We start from the raw sequence: 26677 nt of genomic DNA, 5'->3' as shown, positions 1-26677 counted from the left end.
CTGGCATTTAGTCTGTTTTAGAGAATATCAGTGAAGTGAGAATGAACTCTGTCCATCTAAATTGAGAATATAAATCTTAGATACAAGTAGTAGGGAATTCCTCTTAGTTAAACCATGGTGGTTGTCTTCGTTATGACTGCTTGGTTGACAGCCTTGAAGCAAAAATAGATCCTTTTACTCAAGCTTTGTGGGTTGTCTATAAATACCTTCATTGTATAATGGAGATGCATAGACTAACTCACTCATACAATAGCCTAATATGCTCATAACCTTACTCATAACTGTGTTATGTACACAAGCTAACTCACATATAAAATAATAAGCATCTGAGCTGTAGCCTTATATGATTGTCTTTCTACATGGCAGTGGCTATTTTTTTTTTTTTTAAGATTTTATTTATTTATTTGACAGAGATCACAAGTAGACAGAGAGGCAGGCAGAGAGAGGGAGGGAAGCAGGCTCCCTGCCGAGCAGAGAGCCCGATGCGGGACTCCATCCCAGGACCCTGAGATCATGACCTGAGCCGAAGGCAGCGGCTTAACCCACTGAGCCACCCAGGCGCCCGGCTATTTTTAACTTTAAAGATTTGAGTTATTTTAGGGCGACTCCTAATCTAATAAGATTTGGAAAGAGTATATGTCTGTGATAGATTTGACTTTGCCTTTATCTTACATCTGATTGGTTCAACCAGGCGATGTGCTATCTGTGTATCATGTCACTGACTACAGTTAGCTTAATTGTGAAGCTTACTGAATGCTTTGAGATTTGAGTGGTGAGATAAAATGTCCTACAGCGCTTATTTGTTAAAATGGTAGTTGTGTTCAGATAACATAGTTAATAGTTACACATAATAAAGGATAAGTTTATTACTCATTTGGAGACACTCTTTAAATGATGACTTTCGGAGTGCTCAGTGCAATCTGTGGAATCTTAGGTATCATTTTCCTCACTAAATCTTAGCCTGTTACCATTCTTCTCTGAGCCCAGCAGAATGTAAGTCAATACAGCATACTGATTTTTCTCAAATACATTGGTACATTTATTGAGTAATTACTAAACACATGCTGTGTAATATTTATTTCAAAAAAATCTTAGACTTTTCTTCTTTTGAAGTCTCTTAAAAACGGAGAGTTAACACACCATTCTTTTTATTCTCCAAATCTTTTTCCTTCTTTTATAATACCTACTGAAAAGACAGAAAATTTATCTATCTATACAAATATGATACTCTTTAATTTGTCATCTAAAATATGAAAGGTCCACAAATTTTCTTGCTGTGGTGACATCTGCTGTCCTGTAATGTTCTGTAGCCACTGATCAGGAGTGACTTCATTTTCTCCTTTGCTGCCAGGCACTAGTGACATTCTGAGGATTGCAAAGTAGATTCTGGTTGGAGGGACAGCAAAAACAAATGATACTGTCTTAGCTCTGAAAACAAAGAATTTTAGGCTGGAAGTAATTGTAGGGACAGGTCACTTCGTCTGACTCCCATTAGCATTACTGCCACGTGGCTGGGATTCAGCATGTTTGATAAAAGAATTAAATGAATGAATATTAAATTTGCATGCTGGGTTCAATAAGTTGTTTCAATCAACACTCTTTTTCTTCTTCTGTTTTTTTTAATCAATCAGAATCCTGATGTTGGCTTGAAGCCAGTGTGGTACAGTCCTAAAGTTTTCATTGAAGGTGCTGATGCAGAGACCTTGTCGGAGGGGGAGATGGTTACCTTTATAAATTGGGGCAACATCAACATTACTAAAATAAATAAGTAAGAACTTTTTGTCTGTTTTTAAATAAATATGGAAGGCAATTCTTAGTTTATTCACTTATTAAAAATTACCAAATTTAGTCTCATTCACTTTCCCGCCGGTAAATCTGCTCAGGGATAGAAACTGCTAATTCTGGACGCACAACACGTTTCTTTTCCATATGTGTCCAGTTTACTAATTGGGTATTGGGTTGTTTTGCTTGTGATACTTAAAATTACTGTGTCTAGATGTTAAGAAAAATAGTTCTCATGCTTACAGGTCTCTTCTTGTCATCTAATTCTCTTTGTACAGTTGCTGGGCAAGGGATCCTTTGGACAGAATTTATATACATAACATTCTTTACCCTAAAATCTGTTTTAAAATTATTTTGTGATGAATACGAGCTTTCTAGTTAATATAGTGTGCTACACTTGTTCTTAAGATTATATAAATGGAACATAGTATGCTAATAAAATTTATATAAACTCTGAAATCTGAATTGTCCAGTCATTACGTATGATTTCAAGTAATTGTTAAATGTTTAAAAATACGGTACTTTACATTTTTTAATGTTTAATGCAGATGACTTTAAAATTTGTAGATATGTTCATGTTTTTTATCAGATGAGTGTGCATCTGTTCTCTAGTAGATTATATTTTATTCGTCTCTTAACCACTATATGTCTGGAACATATTAGAAGCTCAAATAGATGTTTGCTTTGGCATTTTTCCAAAGAAAATTCCTAGCCATTTATTATAGGTACAGGACAAAATAATGCATTTTTGACAGTTATGGTTTTCTTTTAACACTTTTCAATCTTATATCTAGAAGTGCAGATGGAAAAATTGTATCTCTTGATGCAAAGTTGAATTTGGAGAACAAAGACTACAAGAAAACCACGAAGATCACGTGGCTTGCAGAGACTGCACGTGCCCTTCCTATTCCTGCAGTCTGTGTCACCTATGAGCACTTGATCACCAAGCCGGTGCTGGGGAAAGATGAGGACTTTAAGCAGTATGTCAACAAGAACAGTAAGGTAGCCTCCTGAAAGACACCAGTTTCTTTTTTCCTTGTTATATCAACTTTTTTTAGAATTTTTAAAATTACTTTTGAGTATTTGGTTTTCAAGTAAAATAGAAAAGATCTGTAAAATTTTGTTAAAATGGAAAGATGTAAAAGAGTGATGTTTCTGTTTTACAGAAGGTAAGAGTTGAAGCACAGTGGGGTTAAGGAACTTGCTTATGCTTAAGTGCCGTGCTGCTGTGCCCTACAGCTGGTCTCTCTCTGCTTTTCGCACTGCTGCTCATGGTGGAATTTATGGTGGGAAACTTACTTAACTATTCAGGGATACTTGATTGGTATCAAGTTAGTTAAAAGGTTTCCTGAAGTTAATTCATCAGTTCATCAATTTTAAGTTTTAAAAAAATACAATGTATGTAATTGTTTACTTCTTCACTGTTTCATTGTATCTGCTTAAGTAGTAAAGTTTTTAACATATCTGTTTAAATTAAGGATATTCCACTTTCTGGAAAAACAACATCTATTTTAGAGTTGTTTTCAGTGCTCTGATTTCTAAGAAGTTGTATTTTGGTTTTCTGTCATCTTTATAGCATGAAGAACTAATGCTGGGGGATCCCTGCCTTAAGGATTTGAAAAAAGGAGACATTATACAACTCCAGAGAAGAGGATTCTTCATATGTGATCAGCCATATGAACCTGTTAGGTAAGTAAATGTCATTGAGCATTTAAATGAAAATGCTTAACATTCTTATAGTAAATAAGATTTTAAATATCGAATTTCTACTAAAATACTCTACCTGATAATTCTCTATTCAGTTTGATATTTGCCTTTTATATTTAATATTTCAACCTTAAGGTAATAAGCACTAACTTTGAAACAGCATAATAATAACAAATTATTGATTTCTAAAATTAAACCATCTTACAATTCATCTTCATGTAGTCCAAGTATAAAGAGAAAATTTCAATATATCGTTGGGTAAAAATTATTACTATTACCTTTTTATAGTGTATTTTCATTAGATGCATTATAGAATATAAATAACGCAGCAGGTACATTTAGAGGAAAATAGTAATCTTATCTCAGTAAAGCTATTATTCAAAAATTTTTTTTTTTTTTTAAAGATTTTTTTTTTATTTATTTGTCAGAGAGAGAGGGAGAGAGAGCAAGCACAGACAGACAGAATGGCAGGCAGAGGCAGAGGGAGAAGCAGGCTCCCCGCCAAGCAAGGAGCCCGATGTGGGACTCGATCCCAGGACACTGGGATCATGACCTGAGCCGAAGGCAGCCGCTTAACCAACTGAGCCACCCAGGCGTCCCTATTATTCAAAAATATTGAAGAGATGTACTGAATTCTTCTCTTTATACTTTCACTTGAGCTTTTACTACAAAATTTGAAGAAGTCATTTGCTTATGAATAGTCTTGGTGGCAGTGGATTTTGCTGATTACTTTTAAAAATTAAGACATTCTTATAAGGGGCGCCTGGGTGGCTCAGTGGGTTAAGCCGCTGCCTTCGGCTCAGGTCATGATCTCAGGGTCCTGGGATCGAGCCCCGCATCGGGCTCTCTGCTCAATAGGGAGCCTGCTTCCTCCTCTCTCTCTGCCTGCCTCTCTGCCTGCTTGTGATCTCTCTCTGTCAAATAAATAAATAAAATCTTTAAAAAAAAAAAATTCTTATAAGTGTTTTACAGAAATTTTTCTGTTCACAAGCATATTAGGTGTTGTATGGAGATGCATTTGTGTTTCGGTCAAGAATGAGCACCCACTAGTGCTATTTCTGGTGGCAGGCAGAGGAGCTGAACTTCTGTCCTGGAGTTAGCCTGTTTATATCTATAAAAGATCTTAAACTGGAAGGTTATAATTAGCACTATGAATTTTTATTTATGCATCCATTGTTTTTAAACTACTCTGAAGAGCTTCTGATTTGAATAATAAGAGAATGGACTGTTTATACTTCAAGAAGCATTAACATGATGCCAGTGACTTAATCTAGGAATTTAATTTGAATTAGTGTCACATAATTTTGTTCTAAACCTTTTTGGCCCTCCGTTTTCTCTTTAGCCCATATAGCTGCAAAGAAGCCCCATGTGTTTTGATATATATTCCTGATGGACATACAAAGGAAATGCCAACATCTGGGTCAAGGGAAAAGACCAAGGTAGAAATAACAAAAAATGAGGTAAACGTTGACTTCTATGGATATGTCTCTAATCAACCATCTTTTTACCCCAGGATTTAGAATCTTTCTTCACGGTACCCACGGGCTAAGTGAAATTCTAATAGTTCTCTTTGTTAAGTTCAAAGAGATAAATGTTTCTTACGCCAGTAGTTACTTGAAGAAATAATAGATGTAAGTGGAATAAAAGAGAAATTTTATTGTTACAAGATTGTGTTCTCAAATTTAAGTATTTTAATTATTTCATTCTAAAAGTGATACACTGATTAAAAGAAAAAATAATACTTTTTTTCCTGAATCTTATACTTGCCTTGGATACTACAGTGCTAACTTCCTGTTCCATAGTGATTTTCCTGTGGTGTTTGATTTTAACATAGCAGCTGTGGAAATTTTAGTTTTGCAAAGGTAGGACATCATTGAAAGGAATGTGACATGCTCTGATGTTAACATTGAGCCATCTTGAGCTTGTAGTACATGTAGTATTTGATAGATGTACATGTTGCTCTGTTTACCTCAAATACTTAAAATATTTTGTGGCGCCCCTATGAATTTCCTGTGGCACCCTGGAGCACCTTGATGAATGGTTTGGGATCCATGGGTATTGGGTCCGCATTGACATCTTGGCAGGTGGATGGGAAGTAGGATTAGAAGATGTGTTAAGTGGTTAGGAAGCCAGAGGATGAGGGAAGGGAAGATAACAAAGTAGGACATGAATTCAGGAAGTAGAATAAGTAATACAGTAAGTTCTAATTTTGTGTGATTGAATAGGTAAATAAAAAATAACCTGAGCTAGGGAAGATAGAAACACATAAGTTTATTAGATATGAGTTTAGAACTCTTTACAATGGGAATGTCATAACTTGAGCTTTTAATTTACACACATTAAATACTGTGTGATCTCAGACAAAAGAAAATTAAAGGAAGAATTTAAATAGAGCAGTTCTTAAATTTTTTAGTCTCAAGACCCTGTATACTTTTTTTTTTGTATACTTTTTTTTTTAAGATTTTATTTATTTATTTGACAGAGATCACAAGTAGGCAGAGAGGCAGGTGGGGTTGGTGGGGGTGCGGGGGGAAGCAGGCTCCCCACTGAGCAGAGAGCCAGACCTGGGGCTCTATCTCAGGATCCGAGCCGAAGACAGACATTGAACCACCCAGGCGCCTCGAGAGCCTGTATCCTCTTAAAAATGATAGAGGACCCTTTTTGTTTATGTGGGTTATATTTATCAGTATTTGGTATACTAAGAGTTGAAACTGACAAGTTTTTAAATTAATTAATTTGTTTTATTTTACTTATCTTTCTACTTTTTAAGAGAGAGGGTGAGAGAGAAAGAGATTGGTGTACACAAGCCAGGGGCAAGAGAGGGAGAGTGTCTTCAGCAGGCTCCATACCAGGCATGGAGCCCGATGCAGGACTTGATCTCACAACCCTGAGATCATAACCTGAGCCAAAATCAAGAGTTAAACAACTTAGACTTAAAACTTAAACCACCCCCGCACCCTTATCAATTTTTTTAAAAATGGCAATAATGAACCCAATTATATTTATATAAATATTTTTTATGAAAAATAACTATTTTTTAAAAGTTTGAATTAGAAGAATGCTGTGGTTTTTGCACTTTTAAATATCTCTTTAAGATCTGACTTAGTAGCCTCCAAAAAATTGCACTGTATACTCATGAAAAGACTGACTCAAAATGACAGATTACGTCTTAGTGTATTAGAAAATAGCTGTGGCCTTACAGATCTCCTTTGAAAGGATCTCAGAAATCCTCTGGGCTCTGTATGCCACACCTTGAGAACTGCCAGTACATATGATGAAATAAGATTGACGTGGGGAATGTGGCTACCTAGGCTCTTGTTGGTCCCAGTGTCCCTCAGTAAAATTTTGCATATGCTGTAAAGATGCTAGTGTTAACGCTGTAAGTTTCTGTATTTATTTTCAAATTTTTATTTAAATTCTAGTTAGTTAACATATAGTGTAATACTGGTTTCAGAAATTTGTGTATTCTTGAGAAACTTTGTTCTGTAAAGCAGCATACTGAGAATGACAGGGCTGGTTCATTAGGAAAAATAGGCTTGGGGCAAAACACTAAGAACCTGTGGGTCTTCTCTAGCTTCAGTCAACTGTTGGCTGGTTGGCAGTCATCAGAGGCCTCGCTGGACATCCATGGTGGCTCACTCTCATGGGTGGCAGTTGATGCTGACTGTTGGCTAGGAAAGGGGAAATGTCACACAAAGTAGCTACAAGTGACCTCTTAGCCTGATAGTGTCAGGGTAGTGAAACTTTGTAGGACAACTCAGGGCTCCGGAAGTGAGTGGCTGGTAGACATGGTGGAGGCAGCATTGCCTTTTATGTTTTAACCTTAAAAATCTCACATAGTGTCATTTATACCGTGCTCTTGGTCCAAGCACTCATAATCTTGCCCAGATTCAAGTGGGGGGTATACACCCCACCTCTTGATGGACGGAGTGTCAGAAAGTTTGTGGACATGTTTTGGAACCTGCACAAATCCTAAGAGAAGTTCAACTGCACTTGACTAGCATTGGAATCCAACACCGCCTGGCAGCCTTGAGCCTTAGCAGAAAGCTGTCTCCTTTGGTATGTAGGTCTTTGAGGGTGGTTTCCTCTAATGGAGAGCAGTACCATCAGAACTAGAGTCTGACTCAGCGTGGATCCCGCCTCATCTTTTTTTTTAAAACCCAGGAGGCTAGCTCTTTGAAATTCCTTCATCTGCACTTGTACCTTCATTAGATGGCTTAATGTTATGGTAAACAGTGTTTTTAAAGTCCCACCTTCACTCAAGGAAGCTGCTCCTCGGGGGTGGGGGCTCAGATAATGAAGCCTGGCATGGGCCTTGATCCCTGAATCCTGGGATCATGACCTGAGCTGAACGCAGCTGCTTAACTGACTGAGCCACCTGGGTGCCCCAAAGAAGACACTTCTAAAGCTTTCTCTTTTAGTTGTGAGAAAGTTTTTTCCTGTATGCTTCTTTGACATCAAACATTAACATACTGGCAGAAACCACCACAAGGTAGTGTGATTTTTCAGTGTTACCCTAATACCTTTAATAGTGTTTCCCTGTTTACTAGGCATGAATGAGTCCATTCAGTTATCAAAAATAAGTATAGCAGAACAGAATGTATATATTTTTGATACAGAATGACTCTATTGTATTCTTGCTTTACTGTATAATATTTTGCATTTATATGTGCATATTAACATTTATGGTTGTATATTTTAAGGGAGTAATTTCGAGTATATGTGTTTTTTTTAAGATTTTATTTACTTATTTTTTTTAAATTTTTAAATTTAAATTTTAATTTTTTTCTTTAAAGATTTTATTTATTTGACAGACAGAAATCACAAGTAGGCAGAGAGGCAGGCACAGAGAGAGGGGGAGGCAGGCTCCCCGCCAAGCAGAGAGCCCGATGCAGGGTTCGATCCCAGGACCTGGGATCATGACCTAAGCTGAAGGCAGAGGCTTTAACCCACTGAGCCACCCAGGCGCCCCTTTACTTATTTTTTAATAATCTCTACACTCAATATGGGGTTTAAACTCACAATTCTGAGACTAAGGGTCACATGCTCTACCACGTGAGCTAGCAAACCTATGTGGTTTGTGATTTTTTTTTTATTTTATTTATTTATTTGACAGAGATCACAAGTAGGTAGAGAGGCAGGTAGGTATAGAGAGAGAGGGGGAAACAGGCTCCCTGCTGAGCAGAGAGCCCTATGCAGGCCCAATCCCAGGACTCTGAGATCATGACCTGAGCCAAAGGCAGAGGCTTAACCAGCTGTCACCCAGGTACCCCCTATGTGGTTTTTGACTTACATGTTTCCTTTAGAACCTAACCCCGATGGAAAATGCAACTCTGATGTAGCTTGACGTGCTCCTTAGCTATCCAGGTAAAGATATCTGAAAGACAATTCAGAGTGCTGGGTCTGGGATCGGGACAGTTCAAGTAGAGATAAAACATTCTGGAGATAATATAAAGGAGTCATGAATATGGATTAAACAGAAGACCATTAAAGAAAAAAATCATGGGGAAGGTATGATGTGAGCTGAGTTTTAAATTTGGAAGCATTTCAGTAGGGTGGAAAGCTTTCTAGGCAGAAAGAAAGCGTAACATTGAGAATAAAAAATAGCATAGTTACTCACTACCCAGAGATCATTTTAGTTTACGTATCTCTAGGTCTATTGCATATATCTATATATAATCATATGCCTGGAAATAAATAATTTTACACAAAATACATAATTTTATACTATGGAACTGTTCCATAGTAAGGAGTTAAAATTGTATCACAGTATTTTATGGAGGTCTTGCTTTGTCATCAATGTAGATATTATCTCTTAAAAAATTAATAATTCCTGAAACTTATTGATACTTTTTCCCAGCATTTGTAACTAAAAGCTTTAAGCAGATTTATTACCTTTTATTTTCCCATCACACTGATGGGTTCAATATAGTTACTTTTCTTTTATAGTTAAAACCAGAAACAGCTTATGGAACTAATTTAAGGTCGCACAGCTAGTATGTGGTGAAACAATGATTTATTCTCAGATCTTTTGGATGTGTCATAATTTCTTTAATCCACTAATAGTAAGGATTTAGCTGATTTTCAGTTTTTTATTCTCATAAAAATGCTTTAGTACATAACCATGTACCTCTATGTTTGTTTACTTCTGTCATTTTTCATTAGGATAAATTTTTAGGAATGAGATTATTTACTTAAACTTTTTAAGGGATCAAAATTTAATTTTTTTGGCGTGAAATGTTGTATGACAAACAGTTTGATACAGTTTTGTGAGAGGACATTTAACATGAATTAATTTTTTCGCTTTTGGTTTTCTGCTTCTGTAGCCAACTACTCCTCTTAAGGAAAGACCAGGTCCTTTGGATAATACCTGTGCTCCATCTGAGGATTCCTTGGTCCTTTACAATAGAGTGGCTGCTCAAGGGGATGTGGTTCGTGAATTAAAAGCCAAGAAGGCAGCTAAGGAAGATATAGATGCAGCTGTAAAACAGCTTTTGGCTTTGAAAGCTGAATATAAGGAGAAAACTGGTCAGGAATATAAACCTGGAAACCCTCCTGCAGTGGTACAGAATGTTTCCTCTGGATCATCAGCAAGTGTTGTGGAAAGTAAATCTCTCTACGATGAAGTCGCTGCACAAGGGGAGGTGGTTCGGAAACTGAAAGCTGAAAAAGCCCCCAAGGTCAGTGTTTTGGAACAGGGCGAGACAACGCTGGGAGGGAGCTCGTGAATTCAGCCTGTTTAGGGTGGCTGTAGTCTCATCTTTTAAGACATACTGTTTATAGACTGCTTGAATATTTTGGCAGAGCAGTCCATCATTACTGATACCTGCTATGTGCCAAGCTCTGAAAATACTAACAAGCAGCTCACCGTCTAGTGTGGGAGTGGGTGTCAGGGAGGAAATATGCACACTGTGATCCACGTGGTGGACTGTAATCCTGTCCTGTGTGATGTGTCAATTGTTCTCAGAAGCACTTGTGGTTGTAAGTGGCAGGGAAGGAGGAAACTGTTCATAAAGGATATTTAAAGTAGTCCTGAGATAGAGGAAGCCCTTTATGCGTGAACAAAATTCAGAGAAAGTGTAAGTGGAGATCCATTGGTTCTCAGCTTCATTTTACATCAGGATTACTAGAGAGCTTGCTAAAACACAGATTTCAGGGTCCTACCTCTTGAACAACTTCTTCAGTAGGTCTGGAATATGGAGAGAATATGCATTTGTAAAAAGTTGTCTAGGAGATGCTGGTGCTGCTGGCCTGGGGCCTGGTAAGGAAGACAAGCAGCGGCAGGGGCAGAGAGGTATGAAGGTTCAAGGTATATTCAAAGAATAATAGTTTGTCAGGTGCGCCTGGGTGGCTCAGTAGGTTAAAGCCTCTGCCTTCAGCCCAGGTCATGATCTCAAGGTCCTGGGATGGAGCCCCGCATTGCATCAGGGCACTCTGCTCAGCGGGGAGCCTGCTTCCCTTCCTTTCTCTCCCCCTGCCTTTCTTCCTACTTATGATCTCTGTCTGTCAAATAAATAAATAAAATCTTTAAAAAAAAAAAAAGGACATTTTTGACCAGTGACCATTCCCAGCTCTTTGTAGGGGAACCCTCAAGTGATATGAATTTTTAACTAAAGTATACATTTCATTCTTGTTTTAATTATGTCTTTATGCCAAACATTTAGCCACGTGGGTGGTAGCACAGAGTGTGGAACAGGATTGTTTGTTGTAAGAGACGAGAGAAATAGTATCTGTGATAAAGGTCATATATATATATATTTTTTTTTTGAATTTTTAAAATTTTTATTTATTTATTTTAGAGAAAGAGCATGCATGGTGGGACAGAGGCATGGGGCAGGGAGAGGGACAAGCAGATTCCCGCTGAACTCGGAGCCTAGTGTGGGGCTCAACCCCATAACCCTGAAATCATGACCTGAGCCTAGAACCAAGAGTCAGACCTTTACCAACTGAGCCACCCAGGCTTCCTGAGAATGGTCATATTTAATAATCAAGATGTACAGTACTGTTCAAACAGTAGTATAGTTCTAAAACGTGAACAAATGGATAATGCTATAATTGGATATAATTCAGTCACTCAAGAGCTTCCAAAAATTACAGACTCTGGACTGTGACGTGAACACAGAGAGGTATGGTGAACCCTTGGACTTGACTTCAGTAACTAGGGGAGATTTGTTCTTTTCAGGGGATCTTCTGTCCCTTCAGCATCCTGGGCTTTGGTTGGAGAAGAATGGAGTAAGAGGTTACAATTTCCTCATCTCATTAACAAGTTGCTAGGCATCTGACTGGGAACTGTGCCCCCAAGATTCTTTATTTCATGGACATTTGACCTCTGTTGAAGAGAGAACATGCTTTGGGGGGGTTTTGGGGTTTTATTCCAGAAGTTAATATTTTTCTCTCCCTTGTGAGGTGTGGAGAAATCTTTTTTCTCTTTTGTGAGCCTGTTGGAAGTCCTGCAGAGCTATTATGATCTTCAAATAGCTCTGCTTCTAGGAATAAAGCCTGCAGCTTGGGATGTAGATCCTTGATACTTCCTGTCCTTTGGCAAGGTTAAGAGTATTTTTCACTCTGTAGATCAGACACAAGCTATGGACCCTTTTTGAGGGGAAGGGCTTTGGTCTTTAAATTCCTTCATTCTGAGTAGGGTACATTGAGATTCTGTGCTGATTCTTGGTCAAAAATTACGTGTGGGGCACTAACAGCAGCGGCCGTTACACTCACAGCGGCAGCCAACTACACCTCCCTTCTCATTGGGTGAATGGATTATACCCTACTTCTCTGGAATAGCATGGTCAAGCTTATGAAAAGTCAGCCCGTGGGTTAAAAAATCTACATTTCTTTGGTCATTAGGCAGCTGCTTTCATTAGGTTGTTTGATCGTGATAGATGTGGTACTGAAGTGACTCTGACTTCAACCTACATTCCCTGAATGCTTCCAGTGTACCATAGCTGTGTTTCAGAATACTGTTTACCTTTTGTTTCCTCTCTGAATGCGAAGAGTAGTAAATAGTGCTCTCTCCTGTTCTGGAGAATCAACCCAGTGACTAGGAACAGAAGTAATTTTTAAACTACATCTGGCACCGTGTACCATACACTGTTACTATTTTTGCATTTAATCCTCACAATAGCCATGTTCAATAATGTTCAAATAATACTTTTTTAAAGATTTTATTTATTTATTAGAGAGCACAGAGGGAGAGTGAGAGGACGAAGCTGACTCCCCGCTGAGCATGGAGCCCAAAGTGGGGTTTGATCCCAAGACCCTGAGGTCATGACCCAAGCTGAAGGCAGATGCTTATCTGATTAAGCCACCCAGGCGCTCAGTAGTTCTTTTTATATTTGTTGGTGTTAGTAACCGGTGAGAAACTGAATATGAAAGTAATTTTCTGAAGTTTACAAAGCCTCAATTCCAATTTTGCAGTCAGATTCCCAAGCTATTTCTCATTGGAGATGATGGCAGTGGGGCATTGCATTATGAACACCAGAGGGTTATGTTTTTACTAGTTTATTAACTTACTAAACAAGTCCATGCTTATTTTATATTAATAATTTATCTAAACCTCTTAACCGTTGTATTTCCTGCAAAAGTAGTTCTCTTACGTCATATTCAGTTGTAAAGAAGGTGATCAGCTGACAATTTATAGTTACAGGCTTCGATTAGAATTTTTCCTTCTCTATTTGTCCATTCTTCTGCCCTTCTCCCTGCCTCCCTCCTGCTTCCGGATCAGATGGTAACTCTGTGTAGAACTTCTGAACATAAAGGCAGAGTATAAGCAAAGACGGGCAAGGAAGGAGAACTTGGAGGTCTGCCTTCAGTTTCTCCTTCAAGTCCACCTTCTTCTTCTTCTCTTTCCTTTTACTCTTGCTCAGTAGGTTGTTGCAAAACAGTGGATCAGGCAGATAGAGTTGGGAGTTGCTTATCTGAGAATACACCAAAGATAAAATAATTCTGAATGCTGAGTTACTTTAAAAATTGAAGTCACTTTTCAGATTTGAAATATTAACTTAATATTAAGTTCAAAAGTTACAGCTTCAAAAAACAAAACTTTGATTTTGAACACATTTCTCTGATTTGAAATCTAAGTGAGTACAGTTTAACTTGAAATCTTAGTATTGCTTTCTTGAAATGGGAGTCAAAAAATGGTAAATTAAGGATTTTATGGAATATAACACTTCAAATTCTGGGACCAGGTTTGGCAAACTCTGGTCTGCCCCTGTGTTATATAAGTGAAATTTTATTGGGATACAACCACACTTCATAGTTTGCGTATTATCTAAGGCTCTTTTTGTGCTGTAACTGCTGAGTTGAGTAATTAGAGTCACAAAGCCTACAATATTTTTTACGTGGCCCTGGCCCTTTATTGGAGAAGTCAGCTGACCCATCCCCTATAGGACAGAGACAAAGACCTCTGTAGTAATGACTTTTTTTTTTTTTTTTTTTTTTTAATTTATTTGACAGAGCTCACAAGTAGGCAGAGAGGCAGGCAGAGAGAGAGGAAGAAAGCAGGTTCCCTGCTGAGCAGAGAGCCCGATGCGATGCGGGGCTTGATCCCAGGACCCTGGGATCATGACTTGAACCGAAAGCAGAGGCTTTAACCCACTGAGCCACCCGGGTGCCCCAGTAATGACTTTTTTAATTGAAGTAATAAATAGCAGCAAAATCAAATGATTATTATGTTAAACAGAAACAGTAATTCACAGTTGTTCAGTCCTGGCATTAGCAGCCTCTCTGTGTCAGAGCGCATCTGTGTGGCTGGGTGCTGGTCACCGTACTTCTGCAGTTGGAGCATTTGATTTGTGGCATGTTGTGTTTTATGCCCTCAGTAATTCAGCTTAAATATTCTGCCAGTCTTTGCCCTTTTATATTTTACACCAGTGTTTTTGATTTTGAAAATCCAAATCACAGCTTATCGGGAGAGGAAACACGTTACATCTCTTTGGTAAATAGGCTGTTCTAGAAAACCACTGCCTCTCACCCCCACCCCAAGTACCCTTGATTCTAAGGCCAAAAAATAAAGATTGCAGGGGGTAGAAAATCAGAAGACACAAACCGATCCTTTCCCTTAACAGATTTTGAGCTTCTTGTTTGGAATTTGTGTGTAACGAGTTTCTGCTATATCTGTATTTGGTGTTTAACACAAGCTTGCTTTTGCTCTGAGAAGGTATAAATCCATCCATCTTGTAAGACAAGCTATTTCACAAGACTGACTACAGCTTTGGGATCTTCTAGGAAAATCTGAGGAGTTCATATTGATTGGTGTCGGGGAAAAGTCGCGGATACATTGTGATCTAGGTAAATGAACCCGTAGCTGAACTGAGAAATGGAAGAGCAGATGTTCCAACTCAGAATGACTCCAGAGTCCGGGTGCTCGTGTGCTGGACTGGCTCCTGGGACTGAGGTTCAGGATTGGGCTGTGCCATACAGGATTAGGTGTTTAAGCTGAATAAAGATTTCTGACCAGTTGACTTAGTAAAACCCCCAAACACCTTGTTTTGAAAACCCGTGAACTTTTTAGTTTACTAAATCTCTTAGCCGGCTTTTTTATATGATAAGAGCTTCATTACTCTCTGTCCCCAACTTGGGAGAATTCCCTCTTTGGGTTGTTACTCCTCTCCCATCCCCACTGAGTGAGAAGCTCATGGGGCATGGTCATCGCTCGTGTGTGCAGGCGGCCCTCTCTGGGATAGGTTAAGAAGGAGCAAAAGGTGGGAGAACATCCATAGAGTTGGGAAAAATAGATGAAAGTCGGAAACACAGATTTTTTTAAAAAGCTGTTTTCGTTGATAATTGAGGTGCTCACGCCTTTCTGTTCTTACACTTAAAATGGTATTGTTTAGGTTTTTCTTCTTAAAGTTTTTTCCTTCCCCACAGAGAAATGTTTCCATCTAGTGTGTGCTGCATAAATAGCAGTTGGGCACTTGTTCTAGGTGTAACCAGGTGAGTTCTCTGCCATCCTCTGTCCCGTTCCTGGGTCACGTGTACTTTGTCAAATTCCCATCTTAAACTCTCACCAAAGTGGTTTTTTGATAGGCTGTTTCCTTCCTCATTCAACTGCATCAACAATTATTTATTGAAATCTTTTCATGTTGTATTGGCTATGTTAGATACGCTTAAAACCGTTTTGTCTATTAAGAACTTAAGATTTGGGGTGCCAGTGCCTGGGTGGCTCAGTGGGTTAAGCCTCTGCCTTCGGCTCGGGTCATGATCTCAGGGTCCTGGAATCAAGCCCCACATCGGGCTCCCTCCTCAGTAGGGAGCCTGCTTCCTCCTCCCCCTCTGCCTGCTGCTCTGCCTAGTTGTGATCTGTCAAATAAATAAAATCTTAAAAAAAAAAAAAAGAACTTGAGATTTGTCAGCACCTGCTTGTAGGCTTCTGCTGTTTAATCTTTTATCTATTACTACCATCCAATTTTTCTTTGTGAATGTCTTTTATTCCAGAAAACTAGAGTATTAAAAGTGATTATTTTTTCCTCGTTCAACAAGACGTTGTTAAGTAAGAATCAAAGACCTCTTTTAAAAATGCAGTTTTCGGGGCACCTGGGTGGCTCACTTGTTAAGCGTCTGCCTTCAGCTCAGGTCATGATCCCAGGGTCCTGGGATCAAGCCCCACATCGGGCTCTCTGCTCAGTGGGAAGCCTGCTTCTCCCTCTCCCACTCCCCCCTGCTTGTGTTCCCTCTCTTGCTCACTGTATCTCTCTCTGTCAAATAATAAATAAAGTCTTAAAAAAAAAAAAAAAAAAAGCAGTTTTCGTGGCATGTTAGCAGGAGTCGATCACAGGCTCTAGAATAAACCCTAGATTAAATCCTGGCTCTCCTACCGCTTACCGTGTAGCTTCGGGTAATGTGCTTCATCTTATGTCCAAGCTATACATCTTCTATACAGTGAGTCAGGGTGGTTTTGAAAAATAAAATGATCCACATAAAGCACTTAGCATAGTGTCCAGCACAGAGTAAATAAATGGGCTATAAGATAATAGTGATAGGTTTTTTTGTATCGATAATGCTAATTCTAGAAATTCAAGACTCTTTAGATACCTCTAAATCATCAGAGAAGACCACGTAGAGAGCAGTATTGTTTCACTATTTTGAAAACTAACTGAATAGATAACTCAGTTATCACACTGTTCCATTTCTCAGTTGGAGAAAATATAAGTATATATAATTTTATTTATTTATTTATTTATTTATTTTTAAAGATTTTATTTATTTATTTGACAGACAGAGATCACAAGTAGGCAGAGAGGCAGGCAGAGAGAGAGAGAAAGGGAAGCAGGCTCCCTGCTGAGCAGAGAGCCGGATGTGGGGCTCGATCCCAGGACCCTGAGATCATGACCTGAGCCAAAGGCAGAGGCTTAACCCACTGAGCCACCCAGGTGCCCCAAATATATATAATTTTAAATGATAATTTAGTAGTAAAGTGATTTGTCCATTTTAATTTTCTTCTTTATAATATCTTGAATTGTAATCTTGCCAAAGGTTTTTATCTTCCTGAATTGTGTGTCACCTGACTTCAGACTCTGGTCAACACTTGCTTATAGGTTAAACTGGAACTCCTTTTAAAGGCCTCTTTCTGTAGAAATAGTTCCAGGAAAGTCCCTTAACTTTCTTCCCATTTTCTTTCTTTTAGCTGATGGAAGTTTATTTTTCCTTGATTCTTAGAATTCTGATTAATTGTGTCTTATTCCTTAGGAGTTGAAAGGAATATGTTGTTGTGAAAATGCTTTTAATTCTAAAGGCAGTGTAAACAAGAGACAGATCAGGGGTACAAGCTTCCTGCTTCTCTTTGTGTGATTTCTCCTCTTCTATTTATTCCTGTGTGGTACCTGGGGTGACAGACTCTACTTCTGTAGGCAACAAAACACATTGTATCATAAATTATCGGAACAAGGAGATGTTACTTGTTGATCCATAGATGCGAGTTCGAGTTCTTAGAAGGTCAACCAGTGCTTCTGCACTCCTCTGACCCCCACTGTAGTATTCTTCCTGGCCTCTGTTGCTTGCTCGTAGATGTTTGGAGCGCAGTTATAATGTAGTGATGAAACTTGGAAACTAGGGCAATTGAGAGGTACTTTTTCTCTCTCTGATTGGTGAGATGGCTTTTCAGTGGTGAAGATAGTACTACCATTCAGGTAAAGTGTCAAACCTGTGTCCTTTGCTTGCATTGTTGTCCTTCTCTGCTAGAATCATAAGCATCTCATTTCCTTATTTTTCATTATGATTACATTGAAGTGTCAGAGGATGATGTGTATACATTAATGTGTATACATTAATGTCTAATTAAAACCACAGCATACTGGAGCACCTGGGTAGCTCAGTTGGTTAAGCGTATGACACTTGGTTTCAGCTCGGGTCAGGATCTTAGGGTCATGAGATCCATCCCTTTTTGGGCACCGCGCTGAGCAGAGAGTCTGCTTCTCTACTGCCCTCTCTCCTGCCCCTCCCCCTGCTCACGCACTCTCTCTCTCTCTCTCAACTAAATAAATCTTTAAAAACACATACACACACACACACACAAACTCAATATACCTTTTCGTTTTATTTTAAATTTTTAAAAGAATAATGTAACTATTCTTTAGTTAGGCCCAAACTGTGGTTTATTTTGTACTGTGTTTAGTGTTTGTTTAGTAGGCTAATGAAAATAAGGTTTGTATAGCAAAGCCATTGAGCTGATCTTTATTCTGATTTTGTAATTTCTGACTCTCCTATTTATAGACACAGGGCTTGGACAATGCCACTTTGCTTGGATATCCTATGATTTATTTGTCTGTTTACATACGTAAAATGCGAAGTTACAGTACTATATGTATATGTGTTTATGTTTATTTTTATGGTTTGTATATAGGATTATAATGTGGTTTATATTTTTAACTTTTTTTTTTTTTTAAAGATTTTATTTATTTATTTGACAGACAGAGATCACAAGTAGGCAGAGAGGCAGGCAGAGAGAGAGGAAGGGAAGCAGGCTCCCTGCTGAGCAGAGAGCCCAATGCGGGACTCGATCCCAGGACCCTGAGATCATGACCTGAGCCGAAGGCAGCGGCTTAACCCACTGAGCCACCCGGGCGCCTTTTTTTAACTTTGATCTGTTATTTTATAATTGAACTCCTTTGTTGCTTGGGTTTCTCCATGATGATTATTTATAGAAATACCTTGGTGGTAATTACTGATTTTTGATAATCATTGAAATTTTCAGAAATTTTGAAGTTTTAAATAATTGTGTTTTGTCTTTTATCTCAGGCTAAAATAAACGAAGCCGTAGAATGCTTACTCTCCCTGAAAGCTCAGTATAAAGAGAAAACTGGAAAGGAGTACATTCCCGGTCAGCCTCCATTATCTCAAAGTTCAGACTCAACCAACAGCTCTGAGCATAGCAGTTCAGAAACACCAGAAGCCAAAGTACTTTTTGACAAAGTAGCTTCTCAAGGAGAAGTTGTTCGAAAACTTAAAGCTGAAAAGGCCTCTAAGGTTAGTGTGGTATTTTGTTTGTATTTTTGTTTTTCACATTACAGGCTACTTTCTTTTCCTGGAACACTTTCTGGCCAATCGAATCTAAGTTCTGCTCTTATGTTTCAGTTCTCAGCCTTAGTCTTGGGGATTAGAGAAGCCTTCACTGATTGCTTTTCTCCCCGTCTGTGTTTGACCAGACGTTCTCATAAGACTCTGCCTTCTCTGACATTGTACTTAAACACCATGTTTTAGCTGTTGGTTAAATAGTCTGCTTCTTTCTCTTCTGTGAGACCCTAGAGAATAGGGACTTAGACTCCAACAGTGCCTGGCTCACTGTAGGCCCTTGGTGCATGCTCTTTGTTTTACTCATTCTGGAGCTGAGTCAGTTTCAAATGCAAGTGTTATTTTGAGCTCTGGTGTAGTCTGTGCTAATTATATTTTCTTCAGAAGAGTAGGATTTTTTGGGTACAGATTTGTGAATGGAAAACAGTATGTCATTACAGATTTTAAAGTTTAACCAGTAATGTAGAAACTTGGTTGCTGTCATCTTTGTGATTATGAAATGTTGAACGAATGTAGCATAATGGCTCCTAACTTAAATTGCAGTGGGATACATGTTATACTAGAGCTTCCTGTGACAGTGGAAGTGTTCTGTAGCAGTTCTGTCCCGTCCCGCAGTCTTCACCACTGAAGACTTGAAATGTTGTGACCGAGTAACTGAGTTTTTAATTTTATTTAATTTTATTTTTTTTATATTATTTTTATAAACATATAATGTATTATTTGCCCCAAGGGTACAGGTCTGTGAATCGTCAGGCTTACACACTTCACAGCACTCACCGTAGCACATACCCTCCCCAATGTCCGTACCCCAACCACTGTATCCCTAACCCCCCACACCCCAGCAACCCTCAGTTTGTTTTGTGAGATTAAGAGTCTCTTATTTTCTTGAATTTAAGTAGCCAAATGTGGCCGGTGGCTCCCGTTCAGACAGTGCAGTTATAGTACTGTTTTTTTTCAGTCCCTCTTTTGTATAATTCTGTCCCTGTTTCTTGTACTTTTTTTGTTTCCAGTTGTTAGTATATTTAATGTTCTTTATTTTTACCACTTTGCCTTCTGCCTTCACTTATGTTTTCAAATCTGCTTAGGAAGCTTTGGTCATTGACGCTTAGACAATGATTTGAATTAAATATTGTCTTCTCTTTTCCTTTTTTGTTAAACTGAAGGATCAGGTAGATTCAGCTGTACAAGAACTCCTTCAGCTGAAAGCACAATACAGATCTCTGACAGGAGTCGAGTATAAGCCTGTCTCTGCCACTGGGGCTGAGGACAAAGATAAGAAAAAGAAAGAAAAAGAAAATAAGTCTGAAAAGCAGAATAAGCCTCAGAAGCAAAGTGATGGCCAAAAGAAAGACTCCTTTAAAAGCCAAGGAAGTGGACTGTCGTCCAGTGGAGCGGGAGAAGGGCAGGGGCCTAAGAAACAGACCAGGTAATGGAACGTGGAAGCTGCATTCCAGGTGAAGCCGTTGTGAAGGAATTCAACCCCAGAATTATTTTTTTAAAAAACAGGTTTTGGTTCGTTTGCTTGTCATGTGAAGTTGGAGGATGCTGTTTATTTAGGTAACAAGTTCATCTGCTTAGTTCAGGACTCTCAGAATATCAGAAGTTAGGTGAAGTCTCACTCCTATGCTTATATCCCATCTTCCCAGTTTCTCCTAGCGCCATCTTGAATTGGTAACCGCAGCTAGTTTCTTCCGTAACCACTGAGAGATCTTCATTTGGCTACACAAGTGAGAACAAATATGTATAAATGTTCCCTCTTTCCTCCCATTTAACACAGTTGGTAGCCTGACAATACTCATTGTCTTACACCTTAAGCAAATTTTTCAGATGAAAATCTTTTATGGTGACTAAGTGACACCTTCATTCTTGATAGGATTTTGAGTTTGGTAGGGTAGGTATGGAACAAAGCTGTTTAAAAGACAAAACATTGGAATAGATGATGTTTTAGTGTGTTCCAGTTTGTATGAATAACTTGATGCCTCTGTCCATAATCCCCAGGACAGAATTAGAGTGGACTTCATTCTAGCTTCCTTCAGTGGCTTAGTAAAAAGAAAAAGCTATCATTAGCAACTGCTGTTGTGAGATTTTTTTTTTTAAAGATTTGATTTATTTATTTGACAGAGATCACAGGTAGAGAGGCAGGCAGAGAGAGAGGAAGGGAAGCAGGCTCCCTGCTGAGCAGAGAGCCCAATGCGGGGCTCAATTCCAGGACCCTGGGATCATGATCTGAGCCAGAGGCAGAGGCTTTAACCTACTGAGCCACGCAGGCGCCCCAGATTTTTTTTTTTTTTTGTGAGATCTTTTGGTTTTAGATTGTTGAGCTGATTTTAAAATTCTGCCTCTTAACCCTCATGTCATACATGCAACGTCTCCTTAAAAAAGAGAATATAACAGTTGTTTTTCATGCATTTGACTGAGTGATCAGACTTATAGATCCTAGAATAATAGAGGACAGAACACGAACTTCTCACTTTTTACCTCTGTTTGTGAAAAGACCAGGTTTCGGGCATATTGTTGAGCCATGTCAAAGTGAAACAGTGGAGAAGTCAGCTTTAAATACATTAAAATTTTAAGCCAATAAAGCGTTGTTTGTTAACTCTAAAACAGGACTAATGGGTGATTTTTTTCTATGTGGATCATAAGACCACAGTGCTTGAATAATTATTGGTTTCAAGAAAAGGATCATCGCCTAGAATAGTTTTTTTATTGCAGATCTGACTTATTTTGCATCTATCTCTGCAGATTTTCCTTACTGCAATTAAAAGAAAAATTTGTAGACTCTGTAAGGATTATGTCTGCCTATGTCTGCACACATACACACACAGCCGTTTTCATTACTTTTTACGTGTTACTCTCAGTGGGCATTGATCATGCTAATTACAATGTTTTCTGGATTGATTTTGGCAAAAGAGTTTTTTTAGTGAGAGAATTCTATGTGAATACTATTTTTATTACAAATACATTACCTTACAAAGAACTTTGTGGAAAGAGATGTCTGCATTAAAATCATAGCTTTTGCTAGCTTAACTTTCCTAGTTCTTTGTGGGCAGTATCTTAACCACCTCTTTAAGAGGTTAAAAATGTTATCTTGGGAATGAATATACAAGAGAGATAAATATGGAAATAACTCATATTGAAGAAAACGTTTTCTGTTTTGAACTTCAGAAGTTTGTTTCCATTCAGCCTAAAAGCAATTGATGAATGAAGAGATTGTTACATTATTTTTCGTATCTGCAGGTTGGGTCTAGAGGCAAAAAAAGAAGAAAACCTTGCAGATTGGTATTCTCAAGTGAGTATGCATTCAGTTTGTTTTCATATTTTAAATTTCTCAAAGACTACTTTGTATTTAGATTCTTGAAGTCCAGACACAAAGTAATGTACGAAGTCATGAATAATATATATATATATATAGTATAGCCATTTAACCTGTCAAGTTTTTAGATCATGTTCACATAAAGCAATGAATTAAGAAGTAGCCCTTTGAGATAATCATTATTCTATTTTTTTTCCTTAAATGGCGAGGGGAAGGGGTTAATCCGAAGTCACAAAGATAGTAAACTGCAGAAGCAAGATTAGAATTCAAGTCTTAAGGGCTTTAGGGTTGGTGTTTCTCACTATAGAAAAGGCCATTTTACGTGCACATTAAGGGAATCTACCAGCAGTTGAAGCCTCCAGATTTGAAGCTTGGTTATCATTCACTTGACACTTTTATTATGATTTTGGTTTAATTTAGGCTTCAAAGACTATATTTTTCTTTTAAAAAGGTCATCACAAAGTCAGAACTGATTGAATACTATGATGTAAGTGGCTGCTATATTCTTCGTCCCTGGGCGTATTCCATTTGGGAATCCATCAAGGACTTTTTTGATGCTGAGATCAAGAAACTTGGTGTTGAAAACTGCTATTTCCCCATGTTTGTGTCTCAAGGTGCATTAGAGAAAGAGAAGACTCATATTGCTGACTTTGCCCCTGAGGTAAGTTCATTTGCTTTATTTTTGCAGTTTTCTCTCATAAACTAGAAAAGTGTATTTTCAGTTCACACTTGAACAGGAATTTAGATGGCAAGACCAATTTAGAGAACTATAAAGCCATTAAAAATATGTATATATTTGTACCTTCGGCAAGTTATGATTCTGTTTGTTACATTAACTAACTGGCTCGCTCTTTTGGCTAAATATTTATAAAGACAGTATGTATCTACTTTTCTTACCAGGAACAGTAGCAATTACTTAACTTGCCTTAACTTACTGTAGCAAAAATTGAAATAGATTTGCCTGTATTTGTTGTGTTCCTCTGAAGTGCTGTTGAAAAAAATGTATGGAAAATGATTTTATCTTACTAGGTTGCATGGGTTACAAGATCTGGCAAAACGGAGTTGGCAGAACCAATTGCTGTTCGTCCCACTAGTGAAACAGGTGAGGATGGGCCTTGGGGCATAGGAGAGTGCTCACTGGGACACCTGAGATGGCTCCTAGAGTTGCCTCAGTGTTGATTTTGTGATATATATGATCCTCCTTGACAGTAACACAGTTTAACAAATGTTGATAAAGATGAGTATATACCGCAGTTGCGTAGAATTTTATTCTCAGTGCAGTAAACATTGCAGAGCTCTTTACTAGAATAAAGTTTGTTGTTGTTTTAAAGACACTTTGATCATTTTTTTTATTTGATGCTGTAATTTTTCAGAACTTTACAGGACTTATTCTTGGAATAATTTTAATTCTTGGAATTGATAATAAGTTTGCCAACCCTGATGTTTTATGCCATATTTTCTTACAGATTTTGTTAGTCATTTTAATATGACATTTATATTTGTATAGGGTTTTTATATGTTACTAAGTGATTTCATTTATATATTCTTAGTGAGTGAAAAAAGTTGAGGTAGCGATTATAATCTCCATTTTGCAGGTTAAAAAAAAGGTCTCAGCAAGGTTTTTGGGTTTATCATTGTTTTCCAAAGTAATTATCCACCTTTAGAATGAAGGATTCTTTGCTCTTTACTTCATACCTCTGGTGAGACTCTTGTATAATATTGTAAGGATGCATTATTGAAATAATGACACCAGCTGTTTTCTGGTTGGCAGAGTGTTTAGTAATTCTAGCCATGAGCAGGCCCTGATAAGACAGGACACCGTCACTTAAACTAACAGTTCTTGGCAAGACTTTCATACTCTGGATAGATGCATTGGATAGATTTAATCTGAATTCTAATTCTAATAGATAATTTTGCTGGATTCAGCAAGCTATGTAACCTCTCTGTGCTCAGATTCCGCATCTTGGGTACTAAGGTCATGATACCGACTTTGTGGATTGAGCACGGGAACTGAACAGCGTCATAGGTGCGAAGAACTTCACAGACAGCATGATGTGTGCTGTAAGCTTCTCTTAGTGTTTTTGAAAATAAAACCGCTGAAAAGCAGTGAAATTAAATGTGAAGTGGAAATTTCAATCTGAAAAACATAAAATAAGGTCAGGTTTAGGTAGATTTATTTCCTTGACTAATCCACTTGATGAAATAACGTTAACTGTTCACTTACCATTACAAACATTGGAAACGCATTTACACAAACAGAGCATTTTAACTTCTATTCACTGTGTTACTCGTGTAGCTCTTACCAGCCTTCAAAGAGAAAAAAAGCCTTCAATGACTAACCACCTGTATTTTCTTGTATCTTTTCAGTCATGTATCCTGCATATGCAAAGTGGGTGCAGTCACACAGAGACCTGCCCATCAGACTCAATCAGTGGTGTAATGTGGTGGTAGGTACATACTCTTTCTTACATTCTTTCATTATTCTTTGTACTCAGTTTTGTTTTGTTTTGTTTTTTAAGCACATTTTATTTTTCCTTATTTTTATATTCAAAGGATTGGGAGAATGGAAGCAGTTTTTAATCACAGTTATGGATTACAATTATGATTTCTGGTTACTTGCCACATTAAATTGTTAATAAAAATGGAAAAGCTTTCCATAATGATCAAATTGTGTTCTTGCCTCTTCCAGCGTTGGGAATTCAAACATCCTCAGCCTTTCCTACGCACTCGTGAATTCCTTTGGCAGGAAGGGCACAGTGCATTTGCTACCTTTGAAGAAGCAGCAGAAGAGGTATAAAAAGTTGTCTTTCATATTATTATGTTCCATTTCTTTCTCCAAGCTGTGCTTTATTCCCCCAACTCTAAGTAATACAGTGTTACTGCTTACATAATAATCATTTAATAAATAATTCTAAATTGAAATTTAATCTGATCTGAAAATAACTTTAAAAGATAATTTCCTGATATAATTATTTTGTTACTTAAAATTTGTGTACCACCTGTTAAAAGAAAAAGACACAAGTTAATACAGATGTACACAGACTTAGAAACTGCTTTAATGAAATTTTATTAGAAAATGTGCTGTTTTAAATTTTCAGATGAAAATATTTTTGGACTTCCCTGTATGGAGGAAATTATAATCCCGGGGTGAAATTAATTATTCTTCAGAAGACTTTCATCCTGGTTCTCTCTCTCTCTCTCCCTCTCATACACACACACACTATAACCTGGTTACACACACATATATTTGTATCTTTCATAAACATTTTTTTAATGATCTAAATTTATGAACATTTTTAAAAAGTTACTAAACTTCTTCCACGTTACTTTGTTGAATGTCTTCCTTAGTAAATACACACTGGCTGCTTTAACCTTTCCATAAGAAAAGGTTTTCATTGTTTTATGTGTTTTTCCACCACAATTAGTTTTTTGTTTTTTTTTTTTTAAAGATTTTATTTATTTATTTGTCAGAGAGAGAGAGAGCGAGCACAGGCAGACAGAGTGGCAGGCAGAGGCAGAGGGAGAAGCAGGCTCCCCACAGAACAAGGAGCCCGATGGGGGACTCGATCCCAGGACGCTGGGATCATGATCTGAGCCGAAGGCAGCGGCTTAACCAACTGAGCCACCCAGGCGTCCCTCACCACAGTTAGTTTTAAACAGTATAGCTTTATAGATCTGTAAGAAACAAATACACCATAAATTGGAACACTTTCATGTTTAAAATGTTGTTACAGGTCTTGCAGATACTTGACTTATATGCTCAGGTATACGAAGAACTCCTGGCAATTCCTGTTGTAAAAGGCAGAAAGACTGAAAAGGAGAAATTTGCAGGAGGAGATTATACAACTACCTTAGAAGTGTTTATATCTGCTAGTGGAAGAGCCATCCAGGTACCAGCAAAATGCTGCATGGGGTTCATGGGTGACTGTAAGCATAGCCTGTGGGCAATCCAATAGACTTCTGTCACCAGAGAAGGAGACTCTTTCCAAAAAAAAAAAAAACCCGTGTATTTTGTGTGCTTTCCAGACCATGTTAAAATTTCAGGCTTATCTATTCCATTCTTAAAATCTCTAAGGTCAATTAATTGAAGGCTTATATTCTGAATTACCAAAGCATGGATTCTTTTTTTAACGTTTGTAGTTGAAGTTATTCCTACAAAAGGGGCTGCTTACAGCAGTACACTTCTGTACTTTTTTTTCCTTTTTGACTAATTCTGGTCTTTTTTTGTATGATTTATGCTGTAAAAGCTTAATATAAAAAAAAGTCAAGGAACGTAAAACATGTCTAGTGACATTTTAAGGTGTATGATCTTACAGAAATCATTTTCAGAGGCATAATTAGTTACTAACATTGATGCTTCTATTTCTC

General features: G+C 37.9%; 1 protein-coding gene across 1 annotated transcript in view; it reads left to right on the top strand.

The window, feature by feature from the left end:
• The window catches only part of EPRS1 (glutamyl-prolyl-tRNA synthetase 1), a 67272-nt gene that overhangs the window by 28576 nt on the left and 12019 nt on the right, over positions 1-26677 (top strand). The window contains exons 14-26 of the mRNA XM_047703891.1: positions 1632-1768; positions 2577-2784; positions 3359-3471; positions 4832-4949; positions 9816-10169; positions 18724-18951; positions 20160-20422; positions 22234-22285; positions 22761-22970; positions 23339-23411; positions 24677-24756; positions 24999-25100; positions 26044-26199. Coding sequence (XP_047559847.1) covers positions 1632-1768; positions 2577-2784; positions 3359-3471; positions 4832-4949; positions 9816-10169; positions 18724-18951; positions 20160-20422; positions 22234-22285; positions 22761-22970; positions 23339-23411; positions 24677-24756; positions 24999-25100; positions 26044-26199 — 2094 coding nt within the window. The remainder of the gene's footprint in view (positions 1-1631; positions 1769-2576; positions 2785-3358; positions 3472-4831; positions 4950-9815; positions 10170-18723; positions 18952-20159; positions 20423-22233; positions 22286-22760; positions 22971-23338; positions 23412-24676; positions 24757-24998; positions 25101-26043; positions 26200-26677) is intronic.

This window comes from Lutra lutra, chromosome 15 (genome assembly GCF_902655055.1).
Source record: "Lutra lutra chromosome 15, mLutLut1.2, whole genome shotgun sequence".
NCBI classification, from domain to species: domain Eukaryota; kingdom Metazoa; phylum Chordata; class Mammalia; order Carnivora; family Mustelidae; genus Lutra; species Lutra lutra.
This window is presented reverse-complemented; position numbering and strand designations above follow the sequence as displayed.